Source organism: Eubalaena glacialis, chromosome 5 (genome assembly GCF_028564815.1).
Source record: "Eubalaena glacialis isolate mEubGla1 chromosome 5, mEubGla1.1.hap2.+ XY, whole genome shotgun sequence".
In the NCBI taxonomy this organism is placed as follows: domain Eukaryota; kingdom Metazoa; phylum Chordata; class Mammalia; order Artiodactyla; family Balaenidae; genus Eubalaena; species Eubalaena glacialis.
The window spans coordinates 109,657,568-109,683,234 of NC_083720.1; the positions used below are offsets into that span (position 1 = coordinate 109,657,568).

Consider the following 25,667-nt stretch of genomic DNA (forward strand, 5'->3'; position numbering starts at 1 on the left):
GTTCTTTTCAATTTTCAATATTATAAACAGCACTGTAATTAATATTATAACTAAATATATCCACATTCACAGTTTGTTCCATATGTAGTATAATAGACTGGGGTTCCCCCGAAAGCAAAGCTTTTGGGCAGTTAGTTTATTTAGAAAGTGATCCAAGAGAGTGACAGTGAGTAAATGGGGAATTTGAATTGAAAAGGAGGGAAAGCCATTTCAAAATGTGGTATAGATATAAATGTGACATGTTTATTTTCACCAGGACCTTTTGAGGAGCCTTATGAAATGTGTCTCAGAGCTATCTGCTTGGGGAAGAAAATGGGGAAGCGTTTGTCTGTCGTCTTCCTTTGAACGATTCTCCACTGGTCCAAGGTGGTCCCACAAGCATTGTTTCCCCTGTGCTTCCAGGTTGTGCACGTGTGGGTCCCTAAGTGCCCCCCCAGTAGGCAGCCAAAGACAGGTATGGTAGGGGTTGGGGTGAGGCACTGTTAAGTTACATCTTCACAAAGGTGATCAAGTCCTACTTGCACTTGGTTGTTGCAGTGGTAGCTTGAACAAGAGGTGGGACTGAGAGGATTTGCAGTAGGACACAAGTGTCCCATATACATTTTAGAATAGTATTTCTGGGTCAAAAGACATCCAAAATTGTATCTCTTAAAATACAAATACCCACCAGAGTAACAAATTAATTTACCTTCAGGTTGATTTATTTATTAAGCACCTATATATTCTGCTGCTACCTGAGGATACAACAGAGGGTAGAACAGATGTGACTACTGTCTCAGAGTATATGTTCTTTTGCAGGGATAGAGCGAGTCAATGTGGGAGCAGATACGTAAAGATTGATTCTGACAGTGCTGAGTGTTACAAAGCAAATGAAATGGAGCAATGCTGTTAGTAGTGACCTGCAGGAACTGAGACCCTGGTGAGAGCACCAGGGTCTGAGTGGAGAGCATCAGGGTTGATAGAATAGAACTCAGGGGGAAACGTAGGAGGAGTCTGTAGGAAGGAGTGGTGAGGGCCAGCCCCAAGACAAACTGCCTACTTTACATTTTTTCTTAGGGCTTGGCATACCCAAGAGAGATGTTTTAGCTTTTGGAATGTGGTCCTCTCTCAATATATACACTGTATGGGAATTAATCACTTTTAGATTCTTAGAATATATCATTAACATTCAGACTATATTGCCAATATAATTGCTTTTTCTTTGACATTTTGGAGTACACTTCAGGATCTTAGAGTGCCTTAGGATTTTTAAAATCAATCTCAGAGTTAATACTAGTGAAGCATATTGAAAAGGAAACAAATGGAAATTTTCCATTAGATCACAGTGCTTTGTGGCTATGAAGGTTTATTGTATCAATATGCTTCCATTTCGACCTGAACCAAGATGGCGGAGTAGAAGGACGTGCTCTCACTCCCTCTTGTGAGAACACCAGATTCACAACTAGCTGCTGGACAGTCATCGACAGGAAGACACTGGAACTCATCAAAAAAGATACCCCACATCCAAAGACAAAGGAGAAGCCACAATAAGACGGTAGGAGTGGCACAGTCACAGTAAAATCAAATCCCATAACTGTTGGGTGGGTGACTCACAACCTGGAGAACACTTATACCACAGAAGTCCACCCACAAGAGTGAAGGTTCTGAGCCCCACGTCAGGCTTCCCAACCTGGGGGTCCGGCAACGGGAGGAGGAATTCATAGAGAATCAGACTTTGAAGCCTAGTGGGATTTGATTGCAGGACTTCTACAGGACTGGGGGAAACAGAGACTCCACTCTTGGAGGGCACACACAAAGTAGTGTGTGCATCAGGACCCAGGGGAAGGAGCAGTGACCCTGGGGGAGACTGAACCAGACCTACCTGCTAGTGTTGGAGGCTCTCCTGCAGAGGCGGGGGTTGACTGTGGCTCACCGTGGGGACAAGGACACTGTCAGCAGAACTTCTGGGAAGTACTCTTTGGCGTGAGCCCTCCCAGAGTCTGCCATTAGCCCCACCAAAGAGCCCAGGTAGGCTCCAGTGTTGGGTTGCCTCAAGCCAAACAACCAACAAGGAGTGAACCCAGCCGCACCCATCAGCAGTCAAGCGGATTAAAGTTTACTGAACTCTGCCCACCAGAGCAGCAGTCATCTGTACCCACCACCAGTCCCTCCCATCAGGAAACTTGCACAAGCCTCTTAGATAGCCTCATCCACCAGAGGGCAGACAGCAGAAGCAAGAAGAACTACAATCCTGCAGCCTGTGGAACAAAAACCGGATTCACAGAAAGATAGACAAGATGAAAAGGCAAAGGGCTATGCACCAGATGAAGGAACAAGTTAAAACCCTAGAAAAAAAACTAAATGAAGTGGAGATAGGCAACCTTCCAGAAAAAGAATTCAGAATAATGATAGTGAAGATGATGCAGGACCTCGGAGAAAGAATGGAGGCAAAGATCGAGAAGGTGCAAGAAATGTGTAACAAAGACCTAGAAGAATTAAAGAACAAACAAACAGAGATGAACAATACAATAACTGAAATGAAAAATACACTAGAAGGAATCAATAGCAGAATAACTGAGGCAGAAGAACGGATAAGTGACCTGGAAGACAGAATGGTGGAATTCACTGCTGCGGAACAGAATAAAGAAAAAAGAATGAAAAGAAATGAAGACAGCCTAAGAGACCTCTCGGACAACATTAAACGAACCAACATTCGCATTATAAGGGTCCCAGAAGGAGAAGAGAGAGAGAAAGGACCAGATAAAATATTTGAAGAGATTATAGTCGAAAACTTCCCTAACATGGGAAAGGAAATAGCCACCTAAGTCCAGGAAGCTCAGTGAGTCCCATACAGGATAAACCCAAGGAGAAACACACCGAGACACATAGTAATCAAATTGGCAAAAATTAAAGACAAAGAAAAATTATTGAAAGCAGCAAGGGAAAAACAACAAGTAACGTACAGGGGAACTCCCATAAGGTTAACAGCAGATTTCTCAGTAGAAACTCTACAAGCCAGAAGGGAGTGGCAAGATATACTTAAAGTGATGAAAGGGAAGAACGTACAACCAAAATTACTCTACCGGGCAAGGATCTCATTCAGATTCGATGGAGAAATCAAAAGCTTTACAGACAAGCAAAACCTAAGAGAATTCCGCACCACCAAACCAGCTCTACAACAGATGCTAAAGGAACTTCTCTAAGTAGGAAACACAAGAGAAGAAAAGGACCTACAAACACGAACCCAAAAAAATTAAGAAAATAGTCATAGGAGCATACATATCAAAAATTACCTTAAACGTGGATGGATTAAATGCTCCAACCAAAAGACACAGGCTTGCTGAATGTATACAAAAACAAGACCCATATATATGCTGTCTACAAGAGACCCACTTCAGACCTAGGGACACATACAGACTGAAAGTGAGAGGATGGAAAAAGATATTCCATGCAAATTAAAATCAAAAGAAAGCTGGAGTAGCAATACTCATATCAGATAAAATAGACTTTAAAATAAAGAATGTTACAAGAGAAAAGGAAGGACACTACATAATGATCAAGGGGATCAATCCAAGAAGAAGATATAACAATTATAAATCTATATGCACCCAACATAGGAGCACCTCAATACATAAGGCAACTGCTAACAGCTATAAAAGAGGAAATCGACAGTAACACAATAATAGTGGGGGACTTTAACACCTCACTTACACCAATGGACAGATCATCCAAAGCGAAAATTAATAAGGAAACAGAAGCTTTAAATGACACAATAGACCAGATAGATTTAATTGATATTTATAGGACATTCCATCCAAAAACAGCAGATTACACTTTCTTCTCAAGTGCGCATGGAACATCCTCCAGGATAGATCACATCTTGGGTCACAAATCAATCCTCAGTAAATTTAAGAAAATTGAAATCATATCAAGCATCTTTTCTGACCACAACGCTATGAGATTAGAAGTGAATTACAGGGGAAAAAAATGTAAAAAACACAAACACATGGAGGCCAAACAGTTCGTTACTAAATAACCAAGAGATCACTGAAGAAATCAAAGAGGAAATCAAAAAATACCTAAGGACAAATGACAGTGAAAACACGATGATCCAAAACCTATGGGATGCAGCAAAAGCAGTTCTAAGAGGGAAGTTTATAGCTATACAAACCTACCTCAAGAAACAAGAAAAATCTCAAACAAAAAATCTAACCTTACACCTAAAGGAACTAGAGAAAGAAGAACAAACAAAACCCAAAGTTAGCAGAAGGAAAGAAATCATAAAGATCAGAGCAGAAATAAATGAAATAAAAACAAAGAAAACAATAACAAAGATCAATAAAACTGAAAGCTGGTTCTTTGAGAAGATAAACAAAATTGATAAACCATTAGCCAGACTCATCAAGAAAAAGAGGGAGAGGACTCAAATCAATAAAATGAGAAATGAAAACAGAGAAGTTACAACAGACACTGCAGAAACACAAAGCATCCTAAGAGACTACTACAAGCAACTCTATGCCAATAAAATGGACAACCTGGAAGAAATGGACAACTTCTTAGAAAGGTATAACCTTCCAAGACTGAACCAGGAAGAAATAGAAAATATGAACAGACCAATCACAAGTAATGAAATTGAAACTGTGATTAAAAATCTTCCAACAAACAAAAGTCCAGGACCAGATGGCTTCACAGGTGAATTCTATCAAACATTTAGAGAAGGGCTAACACCCATCCTTCTCAAACTCTTCCAGAAAATTGCAGAGGAAGGAACACTCCCAAACTCATTCTATGAGGCCACCATCACCCTGATACCAAAACCAGACAAAGATACTACAAGAAAATAAAATTACAGGCCAATATCACTGACGAATATAGATGCAAAAATCCTCAACAAAATACTAGCAAACAGAATCCAACAACACATTAAAGGATCATACACCATGATCAAGTGGGATTTATCCCAGGGATGCAAGGATTCTTCAGTGTACGCAAATCAATCAATGTGATATACCATATTAAGAAATTGAAGAATAAAAACCATATGATCATCTCAATAGATGCAGAAAAAGCTTTTGACAAAATTCAACACCCATTTATGATAAAAACTCTCCAGAAAGTGGGCATAGAGGGAGCCTACCTCAGCATAATAAAGGTCATATATGACAGACCCACAGCAAACATCATTCTCAATGGTGAAAAACTGAAAGCATTTCCTCTAAGATCAAGAACAAGACAAGGATGTCCGCTCTCACCACTATTATTCAACATAGTTTTGGAAGTCCTAGCCGCGGCAGTCAGAGAAGATAAAGAAATAAAAGGAATATAAATTGGAAAAGAAGAAGTGAAACTGTCACTGTTTGCAGACGACATGATACTATACATGGAGAATCCTAAAGATGCCACCAGAAAACTGCTAGAGCTAATCAATGAATTTGGTAAAGTTGCAGGATACAGAGTTAATGCCCAGAAATCTCTTGTGTTCCTATACACTGATGATGAAAAATCTGGAAGAGAAATTAAGGAAACACTCCCATTTACCATTGCAACAAAAAGAATAAAATACCTAGGAATAAACCTACCTAAGGAGACAAAAGACCTGTATGCAGAAAACTATAAGACACTGATGAAAGAAATTAAAGATGATACCAACAGATGGAGAGATATACCATGTTCTTGGAGTGGAAGAATCAATATTGTGAAAATGACTATACTACTCAAAGCAATCTACAGATTCAATGCAATCCCTATCAAATTACCAATGGCATTTTTTACAGAACTAGAACAAAAAATCTTAAAATTTGTATGGAGACACAAAAGACCCCAAATAGCCAAAGCAGTCTTGAGGGAAAAAAACAGAGCTGGAGGAATCAGACTCCCTGACTTCAGACTATACTACAAAGCTACAGTAATCAAGACAATATGGTACTGGCACAAAAACAGAGATATAGATCAATGGAACAGGATAGAAAGCCCAGAGATAAACCCACTCACCTATGGTCAACTAATCTATTACAAAGGAGGCAAGGATATACAATGGAGAAAAGACAGTCTCTTCAATAAGTGGTGCTGGGAAAACTGGACAGCTACATGTAAAAGAATGAAATTAGAGCACTCCCTAACACCATACACAAAAATAAAGTCAAAATGGATTAGAGACCTAAATGTAAGACCGGACACTATAAAACTCTTAGAGGAGAACATAGGAAGAACACTCTTTGACATAAAGCACAGCAAGATCTTTTTTGATCCATCTCCTAGAGTAATGGAAATAAAAACAAAAATAAACAAGTGGGACCTAATGAAACTTCAAAGCTTTTGCACAGCAAAGGAAACCATAAACTAGACAAAAAGACAACCCTCAGAATGAGAGAAAATATTCGGAAATGAATCAATGGACAAAGTTTTAATCTCCAAAATATATAAACAGCTCATGCAGCTCAATATTAAAAAAACAAACAACCCAATCCAAAAACGGGCAGAAGACCTAAATAGACATTTCTCCAATGAAGACATACAGATGGCCAAGAAGCACATGAAAAGCTGCTCAACATCACTAATTATTAGAGAAATGCAAATCAAAACTACAGTGAGGTATCACCTCACACCAGTTAGAATGGGCATCATCAGAAAATGTACAAACAACAAATGCTGGAGAGGGTGTGGAGAAAAGGGAACCCTCTTGCACTGTTGGTGGGAATGTAAATTGATACAGCCAGTACGGAGAACATTATGCAGGTTCCTCAAGAAACTAAAAATAGAATTACCATATGATCCAGCAATCCCACTATTGGGCATATACCCAGAGAAAACCATAATTCAAAAAGACACATGCACCCCAATGTTCATTGCAGCACTATTTACAATAGCCAGGTTATGGAAGCAACCTAAATGCCCATCAACAGACGAATGGATAAAGAAGATGTGGTACATATATACAATGGAATATTACTCAGCCATAAAGAGGAATGAAATTGGTTCATTTGTAGAGACGTGGATGGATCTAGAGACTGTCATACAGAGTGCAGTAAGTCAGAAAGGGAAAAACAAATATCGTGTATTAACGCATATATGTGGAACCTAGAAAAATGGTACAGATGAACCAGTTTGCAGGGCAGAAATTGAGACACAGATGTAGAGAACAAACTTATGGACACCAAGTGGGGAAAGCCGCGGGGGGGTGTTGGTGGTGGTGTGATGAATTGGGCGATTGGCATTGACATGTATACACTGATGTGTATAAAATTGATGACTAATAAGAACCTGCTGTATAAAAAAATAAATTAAATTAAATTAAAAAATTAAAAAAAAAAAAAGATTAGGAGACCAAGGACCTGAGACCCTGCACACACCGTAATCTTGTCAGCAGCCCCTCCCTTGGGAAGTATTGTTATAAAATGCCTTATCAAATCCTCCTGGGTTGGGACACATAGTTTTTTGAGGCAGGAGCCTGCTGTGTCCCCCTTTGCCTGGCAAAGTAATAAAGCTATCCTTTTAAAAAAAAAAAAATATATATATATATATATATATACTTCCATTTCATATATGAAGCAGCACTATTCAACTGCTTCTTTAGAGGGCTCAGGAAAATTAGTTTTAGAGACTTAAATTTATTCTTCAGATCTCTTAATTATAATGCCCAAGATATATTTGTGACCTGAATAGCACATTAAGAAACCACCTCTTCACAATATAGGTGTTTCCCACATTTGTTACTAACTGTACAGTTAATCCACTTTGTAGAAAATAAGCCATGGGATTATGATCACCCCAGATTAAAAAGCATATCTTCCTTTTCAGCGATATGTAAAAACCACAGAAGCCAGAATGATATCAGATATTGAAAGATTAGGATACTAAATATGATCTCCCAAATCAGTAATTTGTGTGCCACCTTCATGATTTGCTATATTCTGTAGTGCTCATACTATTAAATACTTAATGACTCAGTTTTTGCTTAAATTTACTTAAGAATTTATTTTATTGAAATAAATAGACAGTAACTTTAAAGATGTATTCCCAACTATTAACATGAGAATGTTCGTCTGTGCTATCTAAAAGCATTATACCCGCTTTGGTTAATACCGCTCTCCTAGCAGATTCAAGCTATCCCATCCAGGTGTGTGACCTTGGGCAAGTTACCAGCTTCTCCCAGCCTCTGTATTCGTTGTGTCTAATGGGGGTAATGAGGTGTTGTTGCCTGTCAAGTGCTTAAGACAGTGCCCGACACAGTGATTAGTCAGTAAACAGAAGCAACTGCATGAATTCGGTTGAAGTGATTTTCGTCTTTATTACTCTTCTGAAAAGAGCAACATTGCAGATTTAGAAATTAGACAAGCACTTCCATTCTGCATCTACAGATGGGGCTCAAGGTAGTGGAAAGAACAATAGACCAAAGAGTTGGTGAATTTTATATCACTAGCTCTGTGCAACTTGGTCAGATCTTTTGGCCTCTCTAGGATTTGGTTTCTTCATCAGACAAATCAGGAGGTTTGATTTGATTTGATCCCAAGGCATCTAGCTCATAGGCCGCAAGCTGTTTGCTTCTGATTGTGGGATATGGTTCATCTGTAATTTGAGCATGTTTTGTTTGGTTGGTTTTTTAGCTGGTTGTCTGATACATAGAGTAATCTGGGCATTTGGTGTGGTCCCAGCTGCTTTCCTGTTTTCATCATGTTAGTAAGCCTGGGCCAATTATTAATTGTTTTTGAAGCTGTATATAATTATTTAATAATTATGAGCTGTTGAAGTTTAATCCTAGTAAAATTACATCATAAAACTGAGGCATTTTTGAAGGATTTACTGATAAAAGGAAAATATAAATAAATACATTTTACACATGTTACTAGCATTTAAGGTGTACTTAATACATGTTTGCCAGGCATGGAACCACTTGACCCATCATTGCCATCAATAAAAAATTATATGTGAATCTCTAGCCATGTGGCCTACAATTAAAATAACTTTTATATCTCTGGCCTACATAACTTGCCATATCCTTTCCAGATCTGGGATTCTACAGTTTTATGAGTTTCAGTCTCCTGATAGGGTAGGTCTAGACTTGGTAGTGATGAAGTTGAAGTCAAGGAAGCAAAATAAATTTTTTAAAGTCTGCTATAGCTGCTTTTTTAGATGGATGTGTATATAAATATGGGTGTGTATGTGTATGTCAGCATAGTATGAACCAATTGCTGATTTTTTTCCCTAAGAATATATCTTGGAAATTTTCCCATTCATATAGTTTCCTCATTCTTTTGAATGGTTGCAGTGTTCCATCGAATGGATGATCACCAGTGTTTAACCAGTCTCCTTACGGTGGACATTTAGGCTTTTTTCTAACTTCTGCTATTACCCACAATAATGCTCCAATGAATGTCTTGTGTGTGTGAGCTTTTGTGCATATGTTAGTGTATCTGTAGGTTAAATTGCTGGGTTGGAGGATATGTGCATTTGTAATTTTGATTAAGTAGACAAATTGCTCTTCATGGAGGTTGAACCAGTGTACACACCCACCAACAATGCGTGAGTGAACCTGCTTCTGCTTGGCTGCTTTCCCCCTCAAGGATCCCTGTCTTTCTGTATTACGAAGCAATTTGAGTACTACTGTATTATACTTTGTTGTCTCTGGGAAAATGCTGATTAGGTGGGTGATCATTACTATTGATATTTGTGCAAATTTCACAGAGATTGAATCTTACGCTGAAGACCACTTAACTATATGTATTTGCTGAATTAAATGGCTGCACAGTTAAGCATCTTGGAATGTACTTTACGTTACTTCAGAGCACAATTATACCAGTGTAGAAAAACTCCAACTTGCAAATTGTCAGCAACTAAAGCCTTCCATGGAGATTCATTCCCATAACATAATGAAACACACTATATATATTATACAAAAGATTCAGCTATAAACAGAATTATTTACACTTTATTTTTCTTAAATTTAGAAGGAAAAGACATTATCACCAGATACTGTTTCCTTGTTTTCAGAGAAAACTAATATTAGTTGGTGGAGTTGGACTAAAACACAAAGAGTTGTCCTCTTAGTCCTTGCTTCATAACCATTTGATTGTGTACATGCGGGCCCACAGCCTTTTGATCTGAGAGTTAAAGCTGCTGTGGTTCCTTTAAGAAAATAAGAGTAGTTGTGTTACAGAAAGATACGAATGCACTCTTTCTCTTCCGCATTTAGGACTTACTACATACATTTAGGAAAATTGTAAAGGATATTCAAAACTACTATCTCTTTTCTCTTTTTCTCTTTGGGCTGCAGCTTGGCATATATGAAAGTCAGTTCCTGAAGGAACTTAGATCTTATTTATTTTTTACGCTAATATGCCAATGTGACCTTTTCTTAAATTGACTATTCTGATAGTTTTTTTTTTCCTTTGGCTTTTATAGAAGGACTTGCAAACTTCTTTTTTATGAAGTTTTATGAAGTTTTTTTAAAGAAGTTTTCCAATTTGATTTTCAAATATGGTCCTTTACATAGCATCATACTAATTCACTTACAAGGAAGAATGTTTCCATCATTGACCTATTTGAAAAGCAGTTGTAGTGTTAGATGTAGTATTTCTAGTAAAGATACTGGTTAAATCCCAAAGAATAACCTAATTAATACAAAATCTCTTGGAGTTATTGAAATAAAAATACAAATTAAAAAGTTATTATTAGGCAATTACTCTTTATGGGTTTTTTTAGCACATATATTACATTTAAGAGAAACTGTTTGATTGTAGTTAGACTGTTGAGTTTTAAATTGTTCTGTCCCCCTAAGGAAAGCAGTTTGTGGTGTTACTCAGAGACAGTGGAAAAACAGAATGAGGCTTTGTTGTGGCATATATTACTCTGTGCTCACCCCTTCCCCACAAATCACTGAAGCTCATGACTACTTGAACTAAGGGAAGAAAACCATTTTCACTGAACCATAGCACCCCCTAACAGCCTAATAATTTATGTTTTTAAAATTTAAAGGAACATTTTGTTTCTGCTTATGAAAAGAATCATTAATCTAATGTGATCTGATATCTCTTATATTCTTGTGACCAAGAAGAGATCTTTGAAAGATTCCATAGAAATTATGGGGAATGGAAGGAGGCCTCACCCTTTTTGCAAATAATTGTTACATTACTCTTGTATGGGATGCTAGGGTCTGGATGCAGATCTTGAGCTGTGGCTGGACCCCTAAGCCCTCTATAGACACAGTGAACAGTGAAACTTTTTCTAGCCAGTTGCCTAACCATGCTTACTTGTGTGTTATAGGTACTTCTCCCAGCAGCTGGTCTGTTACAGTTACAGGATGTGAAGAAGACTTGCTGTGAATTTTTGGAATCTCAGCTTCACCCTGTCAACTGCTTAGGAATCCGGGCTTTCGCTGATATGCACGCATGCACGGACCTCCTGAACAAGGCCAACACCTATGCAGGCAAGTGGAATAAACCTCGGCTGAGTTTGAGACAGGGCAGAATCTGGAACTCTTGATTTCTGATATGATTCTATAGTGAATCTGGAAAGTTGTGTCATATTTCTGGACCTGGACTTTATAAAAATACATTTACAATCTTACAATGGTATGGTAGCACTGCATAATTGAAGCATGTTCATGGAGTTCTGAATTTAAAAGAAAAAAGAAGAAACTGTATGTGGTATTAGGCCTAAATAATAGGATAGGTAGTTTTATGTAAATATTGAATCCCTATGTATTTTTCTTTCAAATTATCAAATTAATAGGCATATAAGAAAGTGTTTACATATGAAATTAAGTCATTTTATCTCTGTGGCTTTTTACACCTTTTTCTTGTATCCAAGAAAACATTTTGTGGCATAAAAATATTCAAAGCAAAGAAATCTAGTTGCCTTTGAGTGGGGTAGAAAAGTTGATCCCAAATAGAGGCAGCCCTCTCCTTAGAGTAAACACTTGTTTCCAGGACCTCCTGCTGGCATCCTCTCCCTGTGGTGGGTGGAGGGAGGCCTGTGTCTGTCCAGTCGGGGAGAAGAGATTATTGTTATAGCTTAGGATGTAGCTGAAGTACACAAAAGTAACCTATAATTTATTTTGCTCTGAGTTTATAAACATTTAAAAAATTCATATTAAAAGTGATTATTAGGAAGTGTCTAATTTTTTAAAAAACGATTTTCTAGAAGATAAACCTGGTGGAAGTTATAATCCCCCATCTCTGCCCTATATCTGTGACACCCAGTAGGAACAGTTACCATAGAACCTCCCAAGACTACTGCCCCTTAGTAAGCTCTAGAACCCCAACTTCCTGCAGGCTTCAAATGCAAGAGCCCCTCATCTAAACTCTGCTCCACTCTGCATACTCTGATAACTAAGGAACATTTTGGCACATAGACCCAGGTAAGGGGTGTGTGTGCATGTATACACAGAGCCTCTGACAGGAGAAGTATTCCTAGAATCCCTATTGCATTTATCAAAGAAATAGTCGTACAAAGTGGTTAGTTGGAAAAAAAAAAAAGCCCACAGCGCTGCAGTAAAATATAATAGGTCCAGTGAGTTTGAGCTTTATAGATTTCTGTGGGGTGGCCTGATTGACCTAACTACCTTTTATAAAATTGTTTCAGTGGGAAAATGTGATACGAGTTCCAAAATGCTTATTTACAGATAAACTTGTAGAACATAACCCTTCTGTAAGTTGGGGAATGCATATAATATGTAATCTGTATTTAATATATCTTTCTCGGGCTGCTGGTTGTCTCACGGTACTTGATAAATATTACTGAATCTTAAGAGATAGAGAGGGAATGAATAAAATAGAATTAATGCAAAACATGTCCATACATAGTTCCCATGATATACTAGAACTGTTAGTTTCACTCATATCAGAACCAACTCATTGACTGTGTTTTTAGGAGACAGTTAGATTTTATTATTTCTTTCTCTTATTTACAATCATAAATTTATTGTAGTGTACGACAGAATGTGAACAATTTTCCACCAGAATTACAACACCTATACATCGTAGTTTATAGAGTCTTCCTTCATAATTATGACAAGAATTTTTTGTGGAAAAATTGTCAGTTTCAACAAAATTTCAAAGAAAATTTGATTTTTCATTTTTAATGCACTAAACCTTAAATCAAAGTCTTATTTAAAAGATATACTGCTTTTATACCAGTCATCTGAATCTTAAAGTTGCTCAAGTTTCTAAAGTAACATTTTATAGCATCTTTTATTATGATAAGTTGCAACACATACAAAAATAGAATAGGACTCACCACCCACCTCACCATGAGTTGCCAATTCATGGATAATCTTGTTTTAACTACACCCTTCTTACCTTCTCCTCCTCTGTTATTATTTTTTATATGTAGACTTTTTAATAAAGTCTAATGAACATATAAAAAAGTATGCAAATCATACATCTACAGCTTCATGAATTTTTGTATCCTCTTGTGCAATATTATTATTATTTTTTTAAACATCTTTATTGGAGTATAATTGCTTTCCAATGGTGTGTTAGTTTCTGCCTTATAACAAAGTGAATCAGCTATACATATACATAAATCCCCCATATCTCCTCCCTCTTGCGTCTCCCTCACACCCTCCCTATCCTACCCCTCTAGGTGGACACAAAGCACCGAGCTGATCTCCCTGTGCTAGGCAGCTGCTTCCCACTAGCTATCTATTTTACATTTGGTAGTGTATATATGTCCATGCCACTCTCTCACTTCGTCCCAGCTTACCCTTCCCCATTCCTGTGTCCTCAAGTCCATTCTCTTTGTCTGCGTCTTTATTCCTGTCCTTCCCCTAGGTTCTTCAGAACCTTTTTTTTTTTTTTTTAGATTCCATATATATGGGTTAGCATACGGTATTTGTTTTTCTCTTTCTGACTTAATTCCTCTGTATGACAGTCTCTAGGTCCATCCACCTCACTACAAATAACTCAATTTCATTTCTTTTTATAGCTGAGTAATATTCCATTGTATATATGTGCCACATCTTCTTTATCCATTCATCTGTCGATGGACACTTAGGTTGTTTCCATGTCCTGGCTGTTGTAAATAGAGCTGCAATGAACATTGTGGTACATGCCTCTTTTTGAATTATGGTTTTCTCAGTGTATATGCCCAGTAGTGGGATTGCTGGGTCGTATGGTAGTTCTATTTTTATTTTTTAGAGGAATCTCCATACCATTCTCCATAATGGCTGTATCAATTTACATTCCCACCAACAGGGCAAGAGGGTTCCCTTTTCTCCACACCCTCTTCAGCATTTATTGTTTGTAGGTTTTTTGATGATGGCCATTCTGACCGGTGTGAAGTAATACCTCATTGTAGTTTTGATTTGCATTTCTCTAATGATTAGTGATGTTGAGCATCCTTTCATGTGTTTGTTGGCAATATGTATATCTTCTTTGAGGAAATGTCTATTTAGGTCTTCTGCCCATTTTTTGATTGGGTTGTTTGTTGTTTTGATATTGAGCTGCATGAGCTGCTTGTATATTTTGGAGATTAATCCTTTGTCAGTCGCTTCATTTGCAAATATTTCCTCCCGTTCTGAGGGTTCTCTTTTCATCTTGTTTATGGTTTCCTTTGCTGTGCAAAAGCTTTGAAGTTTCATTAGGTCCCATTTGTTTATTTTTGGTTTTATTTCCATTTCTCTAGGAGGTGGGTCAAAAAGGATCTTGCTGTGATTTATGTCATGGAGTGTTCTGCCTATGTTTTCCTCTAAGAGTTTTATAGTGTCTGGCCTTACATTTAGGTCTTTAATCCATTTTGAATTTATTTTTGTGTATGGTGTTAGGGAGTGTTCTAATTTCATTCTTTCACACGTAGCTCTCCAGTTTTCCCAGCACCACTTATTGAAGAGGCTATCTTTTCTCCATTGTATATTCTTGCCTCCTTTATCAAAGATAAGGTGACCATATGTGCCTGGGTTTATCTCTGGCCTTTCTATCCTGTTCTATTGATCTATGTTTCTGTTTTTGTGCCAGTACCATATTGTCTTGATTACTGTAGCTTTGTAGTATAGTCTGAAGTCAGGGAGCCTGATTCCTCCAGCTCCGTTTTTCTTTCTCAAGATGGCTTTGGCTATTCGGGGTCTTTTGTGTTTCCATACAAATTGTAAAATTTTTTGTTCTAGTTCTGTGAAAAATGTCTTTGGTAGTTCGATAGGGATTGCACTGAATCTGTAGATTGCTTTGGGTAGTATAGTCATTTTCACAATGTTGATTCTTCCAATCCAAGAACATGGTGTATCTCTCCATCTGTTTATATCATCTTTAATTCCTTTCATCAGTGTCTTATAGTTTTCTGCATACAGGTCTTTTGTCTCCTTAGGTAGGTTTATTCCTAGGTATTTTATTCTTTTTGTTCCAGTGGTAAATGGGAGTGTTTCCTGAATTTCTCTTTTAGATTTTTCATCATTAGTGTATAGGAATGCAAGAGATTTCTGTGCATTAATTTTATATCTTGCTACCCTACCAAATTCATTGATTAGCTCTAGTAGTTTTCTGGTAGCTTCTTTAGGATTCTCTATGTATAGTATCATGTCATCTGCAAACAGTGACAATTTTACTTCTTCTTTTCCAATTTGGATTCCTTTTATTTCTTTTTCTTCTCTGATTGCTGTGGCTGAAACTTCCAAAACTATGTTGAATATTAGTGGTGAGAGTGGGCAACCTTGTCTTGTTCCTGATCTTAGTGGAAATGGTTTCAATTTTTCACCATTGAGAACGATGTTGGCTGTGGGTTTGTCATATATGGCCTTTATTATGTTGAGGTAGGTTCCCTCTATGCCTACTTTCTGCAGGGTTTTTATCGTAAATGGGTGTTGAAATTTGTCGAAAGCTTTTTCTGCATCTTTTGACATGATCATATGGTTTTTCTCCTTCAGTTTGTTAATATGGTGTTGATTGATTTGATTTGTGTATAGTGAAGAAACCTTGCGTTCCTGGGATAAACCCCACTTAGTGATGGTGTATGATCCTTTTAATGTGCTGTTGGACTCTGCTTGCTAGTATTTTGCTGAGGATTTTTGCATCTATGTTCATCAGTGATATGGACCTGTAGTTTTCTTTTTTTGTGGCATCTTTGTCTGGTTTTCATATCAGGGTGATGGTGGCCCCTAGAATGAGTTTGGGAGTGTTCCTCCCTCTGCTATATTTTGGAAGAGTTTGAGAAGGGTGAGTGTTAGCTCTTCTCTAAGTGTTTGATAGAATTCGCCTGTGAAGCCATCTGGTCCTAGGCTTTTGTTTGTTGGAAGATTTTTAATGACAGTTTCAATTTCATTGCTTGTTATTGGTCTGTTTATATTTTCTATTTCTTCCTAGTTCAGTCTCAGAAGGTTGTGCTTTTTAAGAATGTGTCCATTTCTTCCAGGTTGTCCAATTTATTGGCATATAGTTGCTTGTAGTAATCTCTCATGATCCTTTGTATTTCTGTAGTGTCAGTTGTTACTTCTCCTTTTTCATTTCTAATTCTATTGATTTGAGTCTTCTCCCTTTTTTTCTTGATGAGCCTGGCTAAAGGTTTATCAATTTTGTTTATGTTCTCAAAGAACCAGCTTTTAGTTTTATTGATCTTTGCTATTGTTTTCTTTGTTTCTATTTCATTTATTTCTGCTCTGATCTTTATGATTTCTTTCCTTCTGCTAACTTTGGGTTTTGTTTGTTCTTCTTTCTCTAGTTCCTTTAGGTGTAAGGTTAGATTATTTATTTGAGATTTTTCTTGTTTCTTGAGGTAGGATTGTATTGCTATAAACTTCCCTCTTAGAAGTGCTTTTGCTGTATCCCGTAGGTTTTGTGTTTCATTGTCATTTGTTTCTAGGTATTTTTGATTTCCTCTTTGATTTCTTCAATGATCTCTTGGTTATTTAGTAGTGTATTGTTTAGCCTCCATGTGTTTGTTTTTTTACAGATTTTTTCCTGTAATTGATATCTAGTCTCAGAGCACTGTGGTTGGAAAAGATACTTGATATGATTTCAATTATATTAAATTTACCAAGGCTTGATTTGTGACCCAAGATATGATCTATCTTGGAGAATGTTCCATGAGCACTTGAGAAGAAAGTGTAATCTGCTGTTTTTGGATGGAATGTCCTATAAATATCATTTAAGTCCATCTTGTTTAATGTGTCATTTAAAGCTTCTGTTTCCTTATGTTTTTTCATTTTGGATGATCTGTCCATTGGTGAAAGTGGGGTGTTAAAGTCCACTACTATTGTTGTGTAAGTGTCGATTTCCCCTTTTATGGCTGTTAGCATTTACCTTATATATTGAGGTTATCCTATGGGGGGGGGTGCATAAATATTTACAATTGTTATATCTTCTTCTTGGATTGATCCTTTGATCATTATGTAGTGTCCTTCTTTGTCTCTTGTAACATTCTTTATTTTAAAGTCTATTTTGTCTGATAAGAGAATTGCTACTCCAGCTTTCTTTTGATTTTAATTTGCATGGAATATCTTTTTCCATCCTCTCACTTTCAGTCTGTATGTGTCCCTAGGTCTGAAGTGGGTCTCTTGTAGACAGCATATATATGGGTCTTGTTTTTGTATCCATTCAGCAAGCCTGTGTCTTTTGGTTGGAGCATTTAATCCATTCACGTTTAAGGTAGTTTTTGATATGTATGCTCCTATGACTATTTTCTTAATTGTTTTGGGTTTGTGTTTGTAGGTCCTTTTCTTCTCTTGTGTTTCCCACTTAGAGAAGTTCCTTTAGCATCTGTTGTAGAGCTGGTTTGGTGGTGCTGAGTTCTCTTAACTTTTGCTTATCTGTAAAGGTTTTAGTTTCTCCATCGAATCTGAATGAGATCCTTGTTGGGTAGAGTAATGTTGGTTGAAGGTTTTTCCCTTTCATCACTTTAAATATGTCCTGCCACTCCCTTCTGGCTTGCAGAGTTTCCACTGAAAGATCAGCTGTTAACCTTATGCGGATTCCCTTGTATGTTAATTGTTGCTTTTCCCTTGCTGCTTTTAATATTTTTTCTTTGTCTTTAATTTTTGTCAGTTTGATTACTATGTGTCTTGGCGTGTTTCTTCTTGGATTTATCCTGTATGGGACTCTCTGTGCTTCCTGGACTTGATTGACTATTTCCTTTCCCATATTAGGGAAGTTTTCAACTATAATCTCTTCAAATATTTTCTCAGTCCCTTTTTTTTTTCTCTTCTTCTTCTGGGACCCCTATAATTCGATTGTTGGTGCGTTTAATGTTGTCCCAGAGGTCTCTGAGATTGTCCTCAATTCTTTTCATTCTTTTTTCTTTATTCTGCTCTGCAGTAGTTATTTCCACTATTTTATCTTCCAGGTCACTTATGCCTTCCTCTGCCTCAGTTATTCTGCTATTGATTCCTTCTAGAGGATTTTTAATTTCATGTATTGTGTTGTTCATCATTGTCTGTTTGCTCTTTAGTTCTTCTAGGTCCTTGTTAAACGTTTCTTGTATTTTTCCATTCTATTTGCAAGATTTTGGATCATCTTTACTATCATTACTCTGAATTCTTTTCCAGGTAGACTGCATATTTCCTCTTCATTGTTTGGTCTGGTGGGTTTTTACCTTGCTCCTTCATCTGCTGTGTATTTCTCTGTGTTCTCATCTTGCTTAACTTACTGTGTTTGGGGTCTCCTTTTCGCTGGCTGCAGGGTCGTAGTTCCTGTCGTTTTTGGTGTCTGCCCCCAGTGGGTAAGGTTGTTTCAGTGGGTTGTGTAGGCTTCGTGGTGGAAGGGACTGGTGCCTGTGTTCTGGTGGATGAGGTTGGATCTTGTCTTTCTGGTGGGCAGGACTGCGTGCGGTGGTGTGTTTTGGGGTGTTTGTGACCTTATTATGATTTTAGGCAGCCTCTCTGCTAATGGGTGTGGTTGTGTTCCTGTTTTGCTAGTTGTTTGGCATAGGGTGTCCAGCACTGTAACTTGGTGGTCGTTGAGTGGAGCTGGGTCTTAGCGTTGAGATGGAGATCTCTGAGAGAGCTCTCGTCGTTTGATATTATGTGGGGCCGGGGGGTCTCTGGCGGACCAATGTCCTGAACTCGGCTCTCCCACCTCAGAGGCTCAGGCCTGACACCGGGCCAGAGTACCAAGACCCGTTTGGCCAGTCTGAGGCCTTCTGCCAGCGTTCAGTAGGTGTTCTGTAGGAGTTGTTCCACATGTAGATGTAGTTTTGATGTATTTGTGGGGAGCAAGGTGATATCCACGTCTTACTCCTCTGCCATCTTGAAAGCGCCCTCTCCAATATTATTTTGAAGCAATTCAGTAATATTATTTCATATACATATTTCATCCTTATAATTTTAAAGAAATAAAATTGCAGTGACCAACTTCATATAATCAAGCTATTTCCATAACTTTGGGGTATTGATAACTAGTTGCAACAAACTTTCTAAAATAAATAATCCAGTATAATACTAAAGTAAAATAGTTGTTCTTCATAGTGAAAATATCTGATTGTTGTTTATATCTTAAGCAAACAGGAGGTGGGGAGGTAGGGAGTCAACATAGGAAGATACCTAGAGTTCTCTTTTTCTGCCATAATAAATCATTGTTTTTCAGTCCTTCCCTCCTTTATTTTTACAATTCAAACATTTTATGTGTCCAGAAGGCTTACCCAAACTCCTAAATTACTTTCAAGTTCAAATTTGAGCATATAAATAAATCTAGGAGACTGAAGGTATTCCCGGAACAGTGACAATAGAAGAAGTTAATATCTTAACTTTTTTCCCCCATCCATAGAAGAAGTTAATATCTTAACTTTTTTCCCCCATCCTAGGCAGTTGGCTTATAAGTGGGCTGTGTGACATACAGGCAAGAAAGAAGGAAAGGAAGAAATAAGGAGCAATAGAAGAGTTATTAAATACATAAGTACATACGTACATGGAAAGAAGCAGGGAGGAGAAAGAGGGGCTGAGGGAGAGAGAGGGGAAAGGGAAGAAAGTTGCATAACCTCAGGGTACATCCTGATTCAAGGTGTGACTGTGCTTAAGAGACTGGAGCACTCCTTATCCTCTGAAGACTCACCAGAGCTTCTGGGCAGAAGATCTGCTTCATTCCTTTCTCTTGCAGATTGGAAATGAGCTGTGTCGTATTCATTATAATTGAATTAAATTGTACAGGTGTAATGAAAATTAAAATGGTCCATGGGAATCTCTTCTATGAACTCGTGTTCATTTTTCATATATCAGCATCTTTAGAAAAAGTAAAAATATGGGAAACCTAGTGTGGAAGGTCGGAGGTCTCAGCACTGGGGGAGAGTCTGCACTGCCCATCCTGGTGACCCCCTCCCATTGCTTCAGTCACAGCCCTTCCCCCCTGGCCCACTCTGCTTTTCCAGGGTCGTGAGCAGCCTCAAACCATGGACCACCGAGGGCCACCAGACCAGTCAGGCAAAATGACCTTCATGTTGAGACCTGGTGTTCTGTACTGTAATCAGCCTTTCTTATGCTCTTGAGTGATTGTTTTCTTAGCAGAAAAGCTGTGTGAAATTATTTTTGCTCTATACCTAAAAACGCAAAATTTCACACCTACGCCAAGAGTATGGACTTGTTTGGAGAATGCTGGTTTATGGACTTGTGTTTTGATTGGTGTTCGTGTTTTACTCATTTCCCAAATCATTAAGACCTTTGTTTTGAGCATTTTTGCTGAACTGAAAATATAGAGGAGATAAAAACTGAACTTATGACTTCAGGTGTATTTTTATAGTTCCAGCAAAAGATTCTTTTGGAAGTTAGGTTTTAACTTGAAATATGAATTTTGTTCAACCTTTCCTGTTGATAAACAAAAGTTACCAGTGGTTGAATTGTGAGAATTTCTAACAAATTTAAGGGAAACAGTAAGTTCCCAATTCTTAGTCATTCCTACATCTCACCACTCCCCACACTAAAAATTTGAGAAGCTGCTTAATATTGGTTCTAACTGACCTTTGGGGAAATTTTTAGTATCATATTCAAACCAGTGCTCTAGCTGAAACTCTGAGGGACCTGACATTCCTCAGTAACAGGGCAACCTGTGAAGAAGTCCTCAGGTCACTGACATGCTTTCAGTTTATTTCCTGTTCTCTTTTTGCTCTTAACCCTATTATCTGTTTATATATCCTAGGCCTGTCCAGGCACCCCATAGTGCCCTACTTTAGCCTTCCCACTATGCTTGGACACTGACCAAACATTTTTATATGCCCAGCTGTTTTCTTGTGTGTACCCTCTCCCTTAGTCTTAAATGAAACTTTGCTTTGTCCCATACCTGCATGTTGGGGGCAAACTTCTTTAAGGGGCACTCCCTCACTACTCACCAGGTGGGTAGGAGGGTAGACTTCCAGACTGTTGTTCTGTCACTGTCACTGTCCTCGGTTCTGCACTTTCTGGCTGTCAGTCTGCAGCATTCTCTCTGCAGCCCATTCTCTCTAGGACTCCAGGCCTCCAGTCATACTTCGTCTGACACCTGTATTGTCTTTTCCCTCTGTACTTTGTTTCTCTTGCCATCAGCAACTTCAAAATCTATACTGTTGTCTCCCTTGAGCCTCCCTCTTCCTGCCTCCTTGAGACTACTGTCTTCCTTCCATAACCCATTTGCCACCTTAGAGCACAACTCTAGGGCATGTTGAACCTTGTTGGTATTTGGAACTCCCAAGGTTTCAACCTTTGCGCTGACCATATTCCCGCCTTCTCGTGCTCTTGTATTTCTTCATAAATGTGTGTTCTCTGGTCCCAGTTCTCCCAGTCATCTCTTGGCTGCTCAGCTTAGACCCAGTGGTCAGTCCTTTCAGAGCTACCCTCTTTATGTGCCAAACTGCTGTGGGTGATGACAGGCTCAATACGATTTAACCACTGCTTCAAAGGAGTTTATAGGCCAGTAGTAGTCAAGTCACACCCAAATTTGGTATATCTAGATTATGCCTTATTCTCTCTGAGAGCTGGTCCCATAACATTTTCTTCTGCAGTCAGTTTACTTCAATCATTTGCCCACCCTTCTGTAATTTAGGCTAGGAATCACTGCTTGGGGTAAACATCTGTCAAAATAAGCTCATGATTTTGAAATCTGCCCTCTTGGAGGAAACTTGAGAGAGTGGTTCTAATAATGGTATCACCAGCCTTGACTTTGTGGTATGCATACTAAAGAATAGATGCCGCTTATTCGAGGGTCTGTCGCAATGTTAATTTACTGATACAGAAGATTTCTTCCTTTGCAGAACTGTGAAAGCATTTGATGTACACCACTTCGTTTTTTTTTTTTTTTAATTTATTTTTATTTATTTATTTTTGGCTGTGTTGGGTCTTCATTTCTGTGCGAGGGCTTTCTCTAGTTGCGGCAAGCGGGGGCCACTCTTCATCGTGGTGCGCGGGCCTCTCACCACTGCGGCCTCTCTTGTTGCGGAGCACAGGCTCCAGATGCGCAGGCTCAGCAGTTGTGGCTCACGGGCCTAGTTGCTCCGCGGCATGTGGGATCTTCCCAGACCAGGGCTGGAACCCATGTCCTCTGCATTAGCAGGCAGACTCTCAACCACTGCGCCACCAGGGAAGCCCGTACACCACTTCTTGATTGAATTTAAGCTGACTTAAATGACACTTCTTAAAAGAATTAATCATTTTTATATTCTTAAACTTATTATGGTCTTCATTTATGTCCTAACAAACTACATGCAATTTCTCTGTTCTGCTTTGTTGACAGTTTTTCTAGCTGAGGTGAGTTAGCTCTTTTCAGGTTTCACCAAATTGTCTGTGTTAATGGAACTGCTGGAGATATATATATGAATTTTTTTCCCCTTAGAGACTAATAGTATTCAGAATGAAAGACTCATGGAGTATTAGCACTAGTTGGGAACCTTAGCAGTTATCTAGTCTAATGCTGTCATTTTATTAATTAAGAAAATGAAGACTAGAGATATCTTTATTTTCCCCCAAACACTTTGTCTCTCAGGGGTAAGCTGTTTGTGGGTCTAAAATACTGTTGTTGTATCCATGCACTTAACCTCACTTCTCAGATAGATTCTGCACTGGATGGAGTATAGAGGAATTATAGGAGCCCCTTGCAGCATTTACTTTTGATCAAAAAGGTGTTGTTGTGTAGAAATCAAATATAAAGACTACTTTGTACCTTATCACAGGGTACAAAACAGAACAAGCAGAACTTTGGATTTGTATTTTGACTTCATTTGGGATGAGGGACCTGAGCCCTTTAGACCTGGTGTGACAGATCTTAGAGACTATCTCTCATTTCTTGATACACTTATCTTACTTGTAGGAGGGAAGCAAACAACAAAGTTCAACTGCTCTACAGAGTGAAGAGATTCCTTATATATAAGGAAGAATGCCTATGTACATTATATACATACAAATATGTGTTCAATGTATGTTGCATATCCACGGCATAGTCCATACGACTGGGAATCATGCTCTGTTGCAGTTATGGGGTTTGTTGAGAGAGAAGGAACTGATTATCAAATGCCAGTATAATTACTGGTTGGCTTTACTCAGTGCCAGAGTAAGCTAGTAGAGGCAAATCACTAATACCACAATGCATGCTCTGTGCTATAAACAGAATAATCTGTCAACATGTGGGTGAGAGGACTGGAAAGAGTAGTTGAGGTTGGTAATAGTGAGAACTAGGGTAGTGAAGATAGAGAGGAGGTTGTGGATCTGGGAACTAACCCTGGATAAGAGTACAGGAAACAGACTAGACTCTGAGATGTTCTGTCCTGTAGCATTACATTTTAGGTAATGCTTTGTAAGTACATTTCAAAGTGTGTATATTTATTACCAATGTGCAGTAGCTGCTAATTTTTACTGTACCTTACTGAGATACAGTAATCTGAATAAGAATTCATTTAGCAAAAAGGAAGAATTTCTTGTCTCAGCTTTGTGACAAGTATTAGGCTTGTATTGGCCAAACCAATCCAAAGTTGTGAGGGTTTTTGTTGATAGTGGATTCAATAGCAATCAGTAATGTAATCGTGTCTAGAAAGGTGTAAGGTGATTATCTCATTCTTTTCTGCCTAGGTCAGACCATATCTATGAAATTGAGTTCATTTTCTTTCTTTTTTATTATTATTTATTTATTTATTTGGCTGCATTAGTTCTTTGTTGCGGCACGCAGCCTTCTCTCTAGTTGTGGCTCATGGGCTCTAGAGCCCGCTGGCTCAGTAGTTCCAGTGCATGGGCTTAGTTGCCCCACGGCATGTGGGATCTTGGTTCCCCGACCAGGGATTGAACCCGCGTCTCCTGCATTGGAAGGCGGATTCTTAACCACTGGACCACCAGGGAAGTCCCGAATTCATTTTCAGTTATTGTTTTCAGAGAGACTGATGAACTGAAGCACTGACTTCACAGCCAGGATGATGATGAAGACCCCAAACCATGTTGTAGAAGTAGTTGTCAAAAGACTTAGGAATTTATAAACCATAGAAGGAAAATTCGGGAGAATATAATGCTCTCTGTAAAAGTTCGAAGGAATTTCATGAGAGAAAGAACTTAATCTTGTTCTGTGGTGGGCATAAGTAGTATCAATGTTACAAAATAAGGAGAAACATAAAGAAGTTTGCAGTAAATGCTCAAGGGTGACTGCTTTGCTCTCTGCTGATGTGTGCAAACTGTAGCTAGATATCCATTGAATGTAAACATTTTAGAGGTTACTCTTACATATGAAAGGTGTGGTCAGGTGACCTTTCAGATCCCTTATACCACTAGATCTTATGATTTCTTGTGGCACTATAGAGAAAGGTTCCCAGGATTTGTGAAACAATTTATTTTAGGGTTTATAGAGAGGAAGGGATGGAGGAGGAGGAAAAGGGGAGTTGTTTAACAGGTATAGAGTTTTAGATTTTCCAATGTGAGCATATTTAACACTACTGAACTATATGTATACTTAAAAATGGTTAAGGTGGTAAATTATCTTATGTTTTTACCACAATATAAAGAGATAAAGGGTGTGGGGAATCAACTGTGACTGAGACTTTATTTAGCCTTGGAGTCAGTGTGGATAACAGAGCCATTAATACCCAAAAGAAACATGGGAGGTCAGGAGGCAGGTGTCTGGAGGAAGGTGTAGGTAGGTCTTAGTCTTGATTGCTCAAGGGACAACCAGCAGTGAAGTGCAGTATCACTTTAGAGGTTCTCAGACTCGGCAAGATTATTAGCAGTAGCCAAAGACAGCTTGGCCAGCAGAAGACATTAATTTGTTTTGAGGAGATAATCAGCACACTCAGCCAGAGAATCTTTGCTGAGCATCAAGCCAAGAAGTGAAGCAAAGCCATCAATGGAAAAATGTATGATGATTAAAAAGTCAGACCACAGAGCGCAAAAGAAGCCAAAGTAAGTGACCTATGGCAATGAATAATGTGAGTTTTAGAGGACTGCTGGTATGTGTTGCAGGTGAATGGTGTTGGGGTGGATCTATTTGTTTAAAATAGCTATGACGGTTAGACAGAGCATATGGAGACTAACAGATAGCTGGAAATTCAGTTATTGGGGTTTGGGAAAGAGGTTGACTCTGGAATTGTCAACTGTTGACAGTAACTGGGGACACACAAATGTGGATGAAATGATTAAAGGAGAACAAGCAGAAAATGAAAAGGGGACTCGGGGCAGGCAGGACTGTAGGCAATACCTAGCTTTAGGGAGCTGATAGAGACAGACTGAGTAGTTAGAAAGGTAGAAAAAAGTGTTATAGAATCCAAGCTAGGAGAGAATGTTCTTAGGGTGAAACACAGCACAGGGGTTGAGAAATACTAATCTTAAGAACTTCCAAAGA

The 25,667-nt window shown here is 38.4% G+C and overlaps 1 protein-coding gene across 3 annotated transcripts in view; it reads left to right on the forward strand.

Annotated features, from left to right (window-relative positions):
• Positions 1-25,667, forward strand: part of KLHL2 (kelch like family member 2) — a 127,931-nt gene that overhangs the window by 60,624 nt on the left and 41,640 nt on the right. For all 3 annotated transcript variants that reach the window (XM_061191570.1, XM_061191571.1, XM_061191572.1), the window contains one exon: positions 11,239-11,401. In XM_061191570.1, the coding sequence (XP_061047553.1) occupies positions 11,239-11,401 (163 nt within the window). The remainder of the gene's footprint in view (positions 1-11,238; positions 11,402-25,667) is intronic.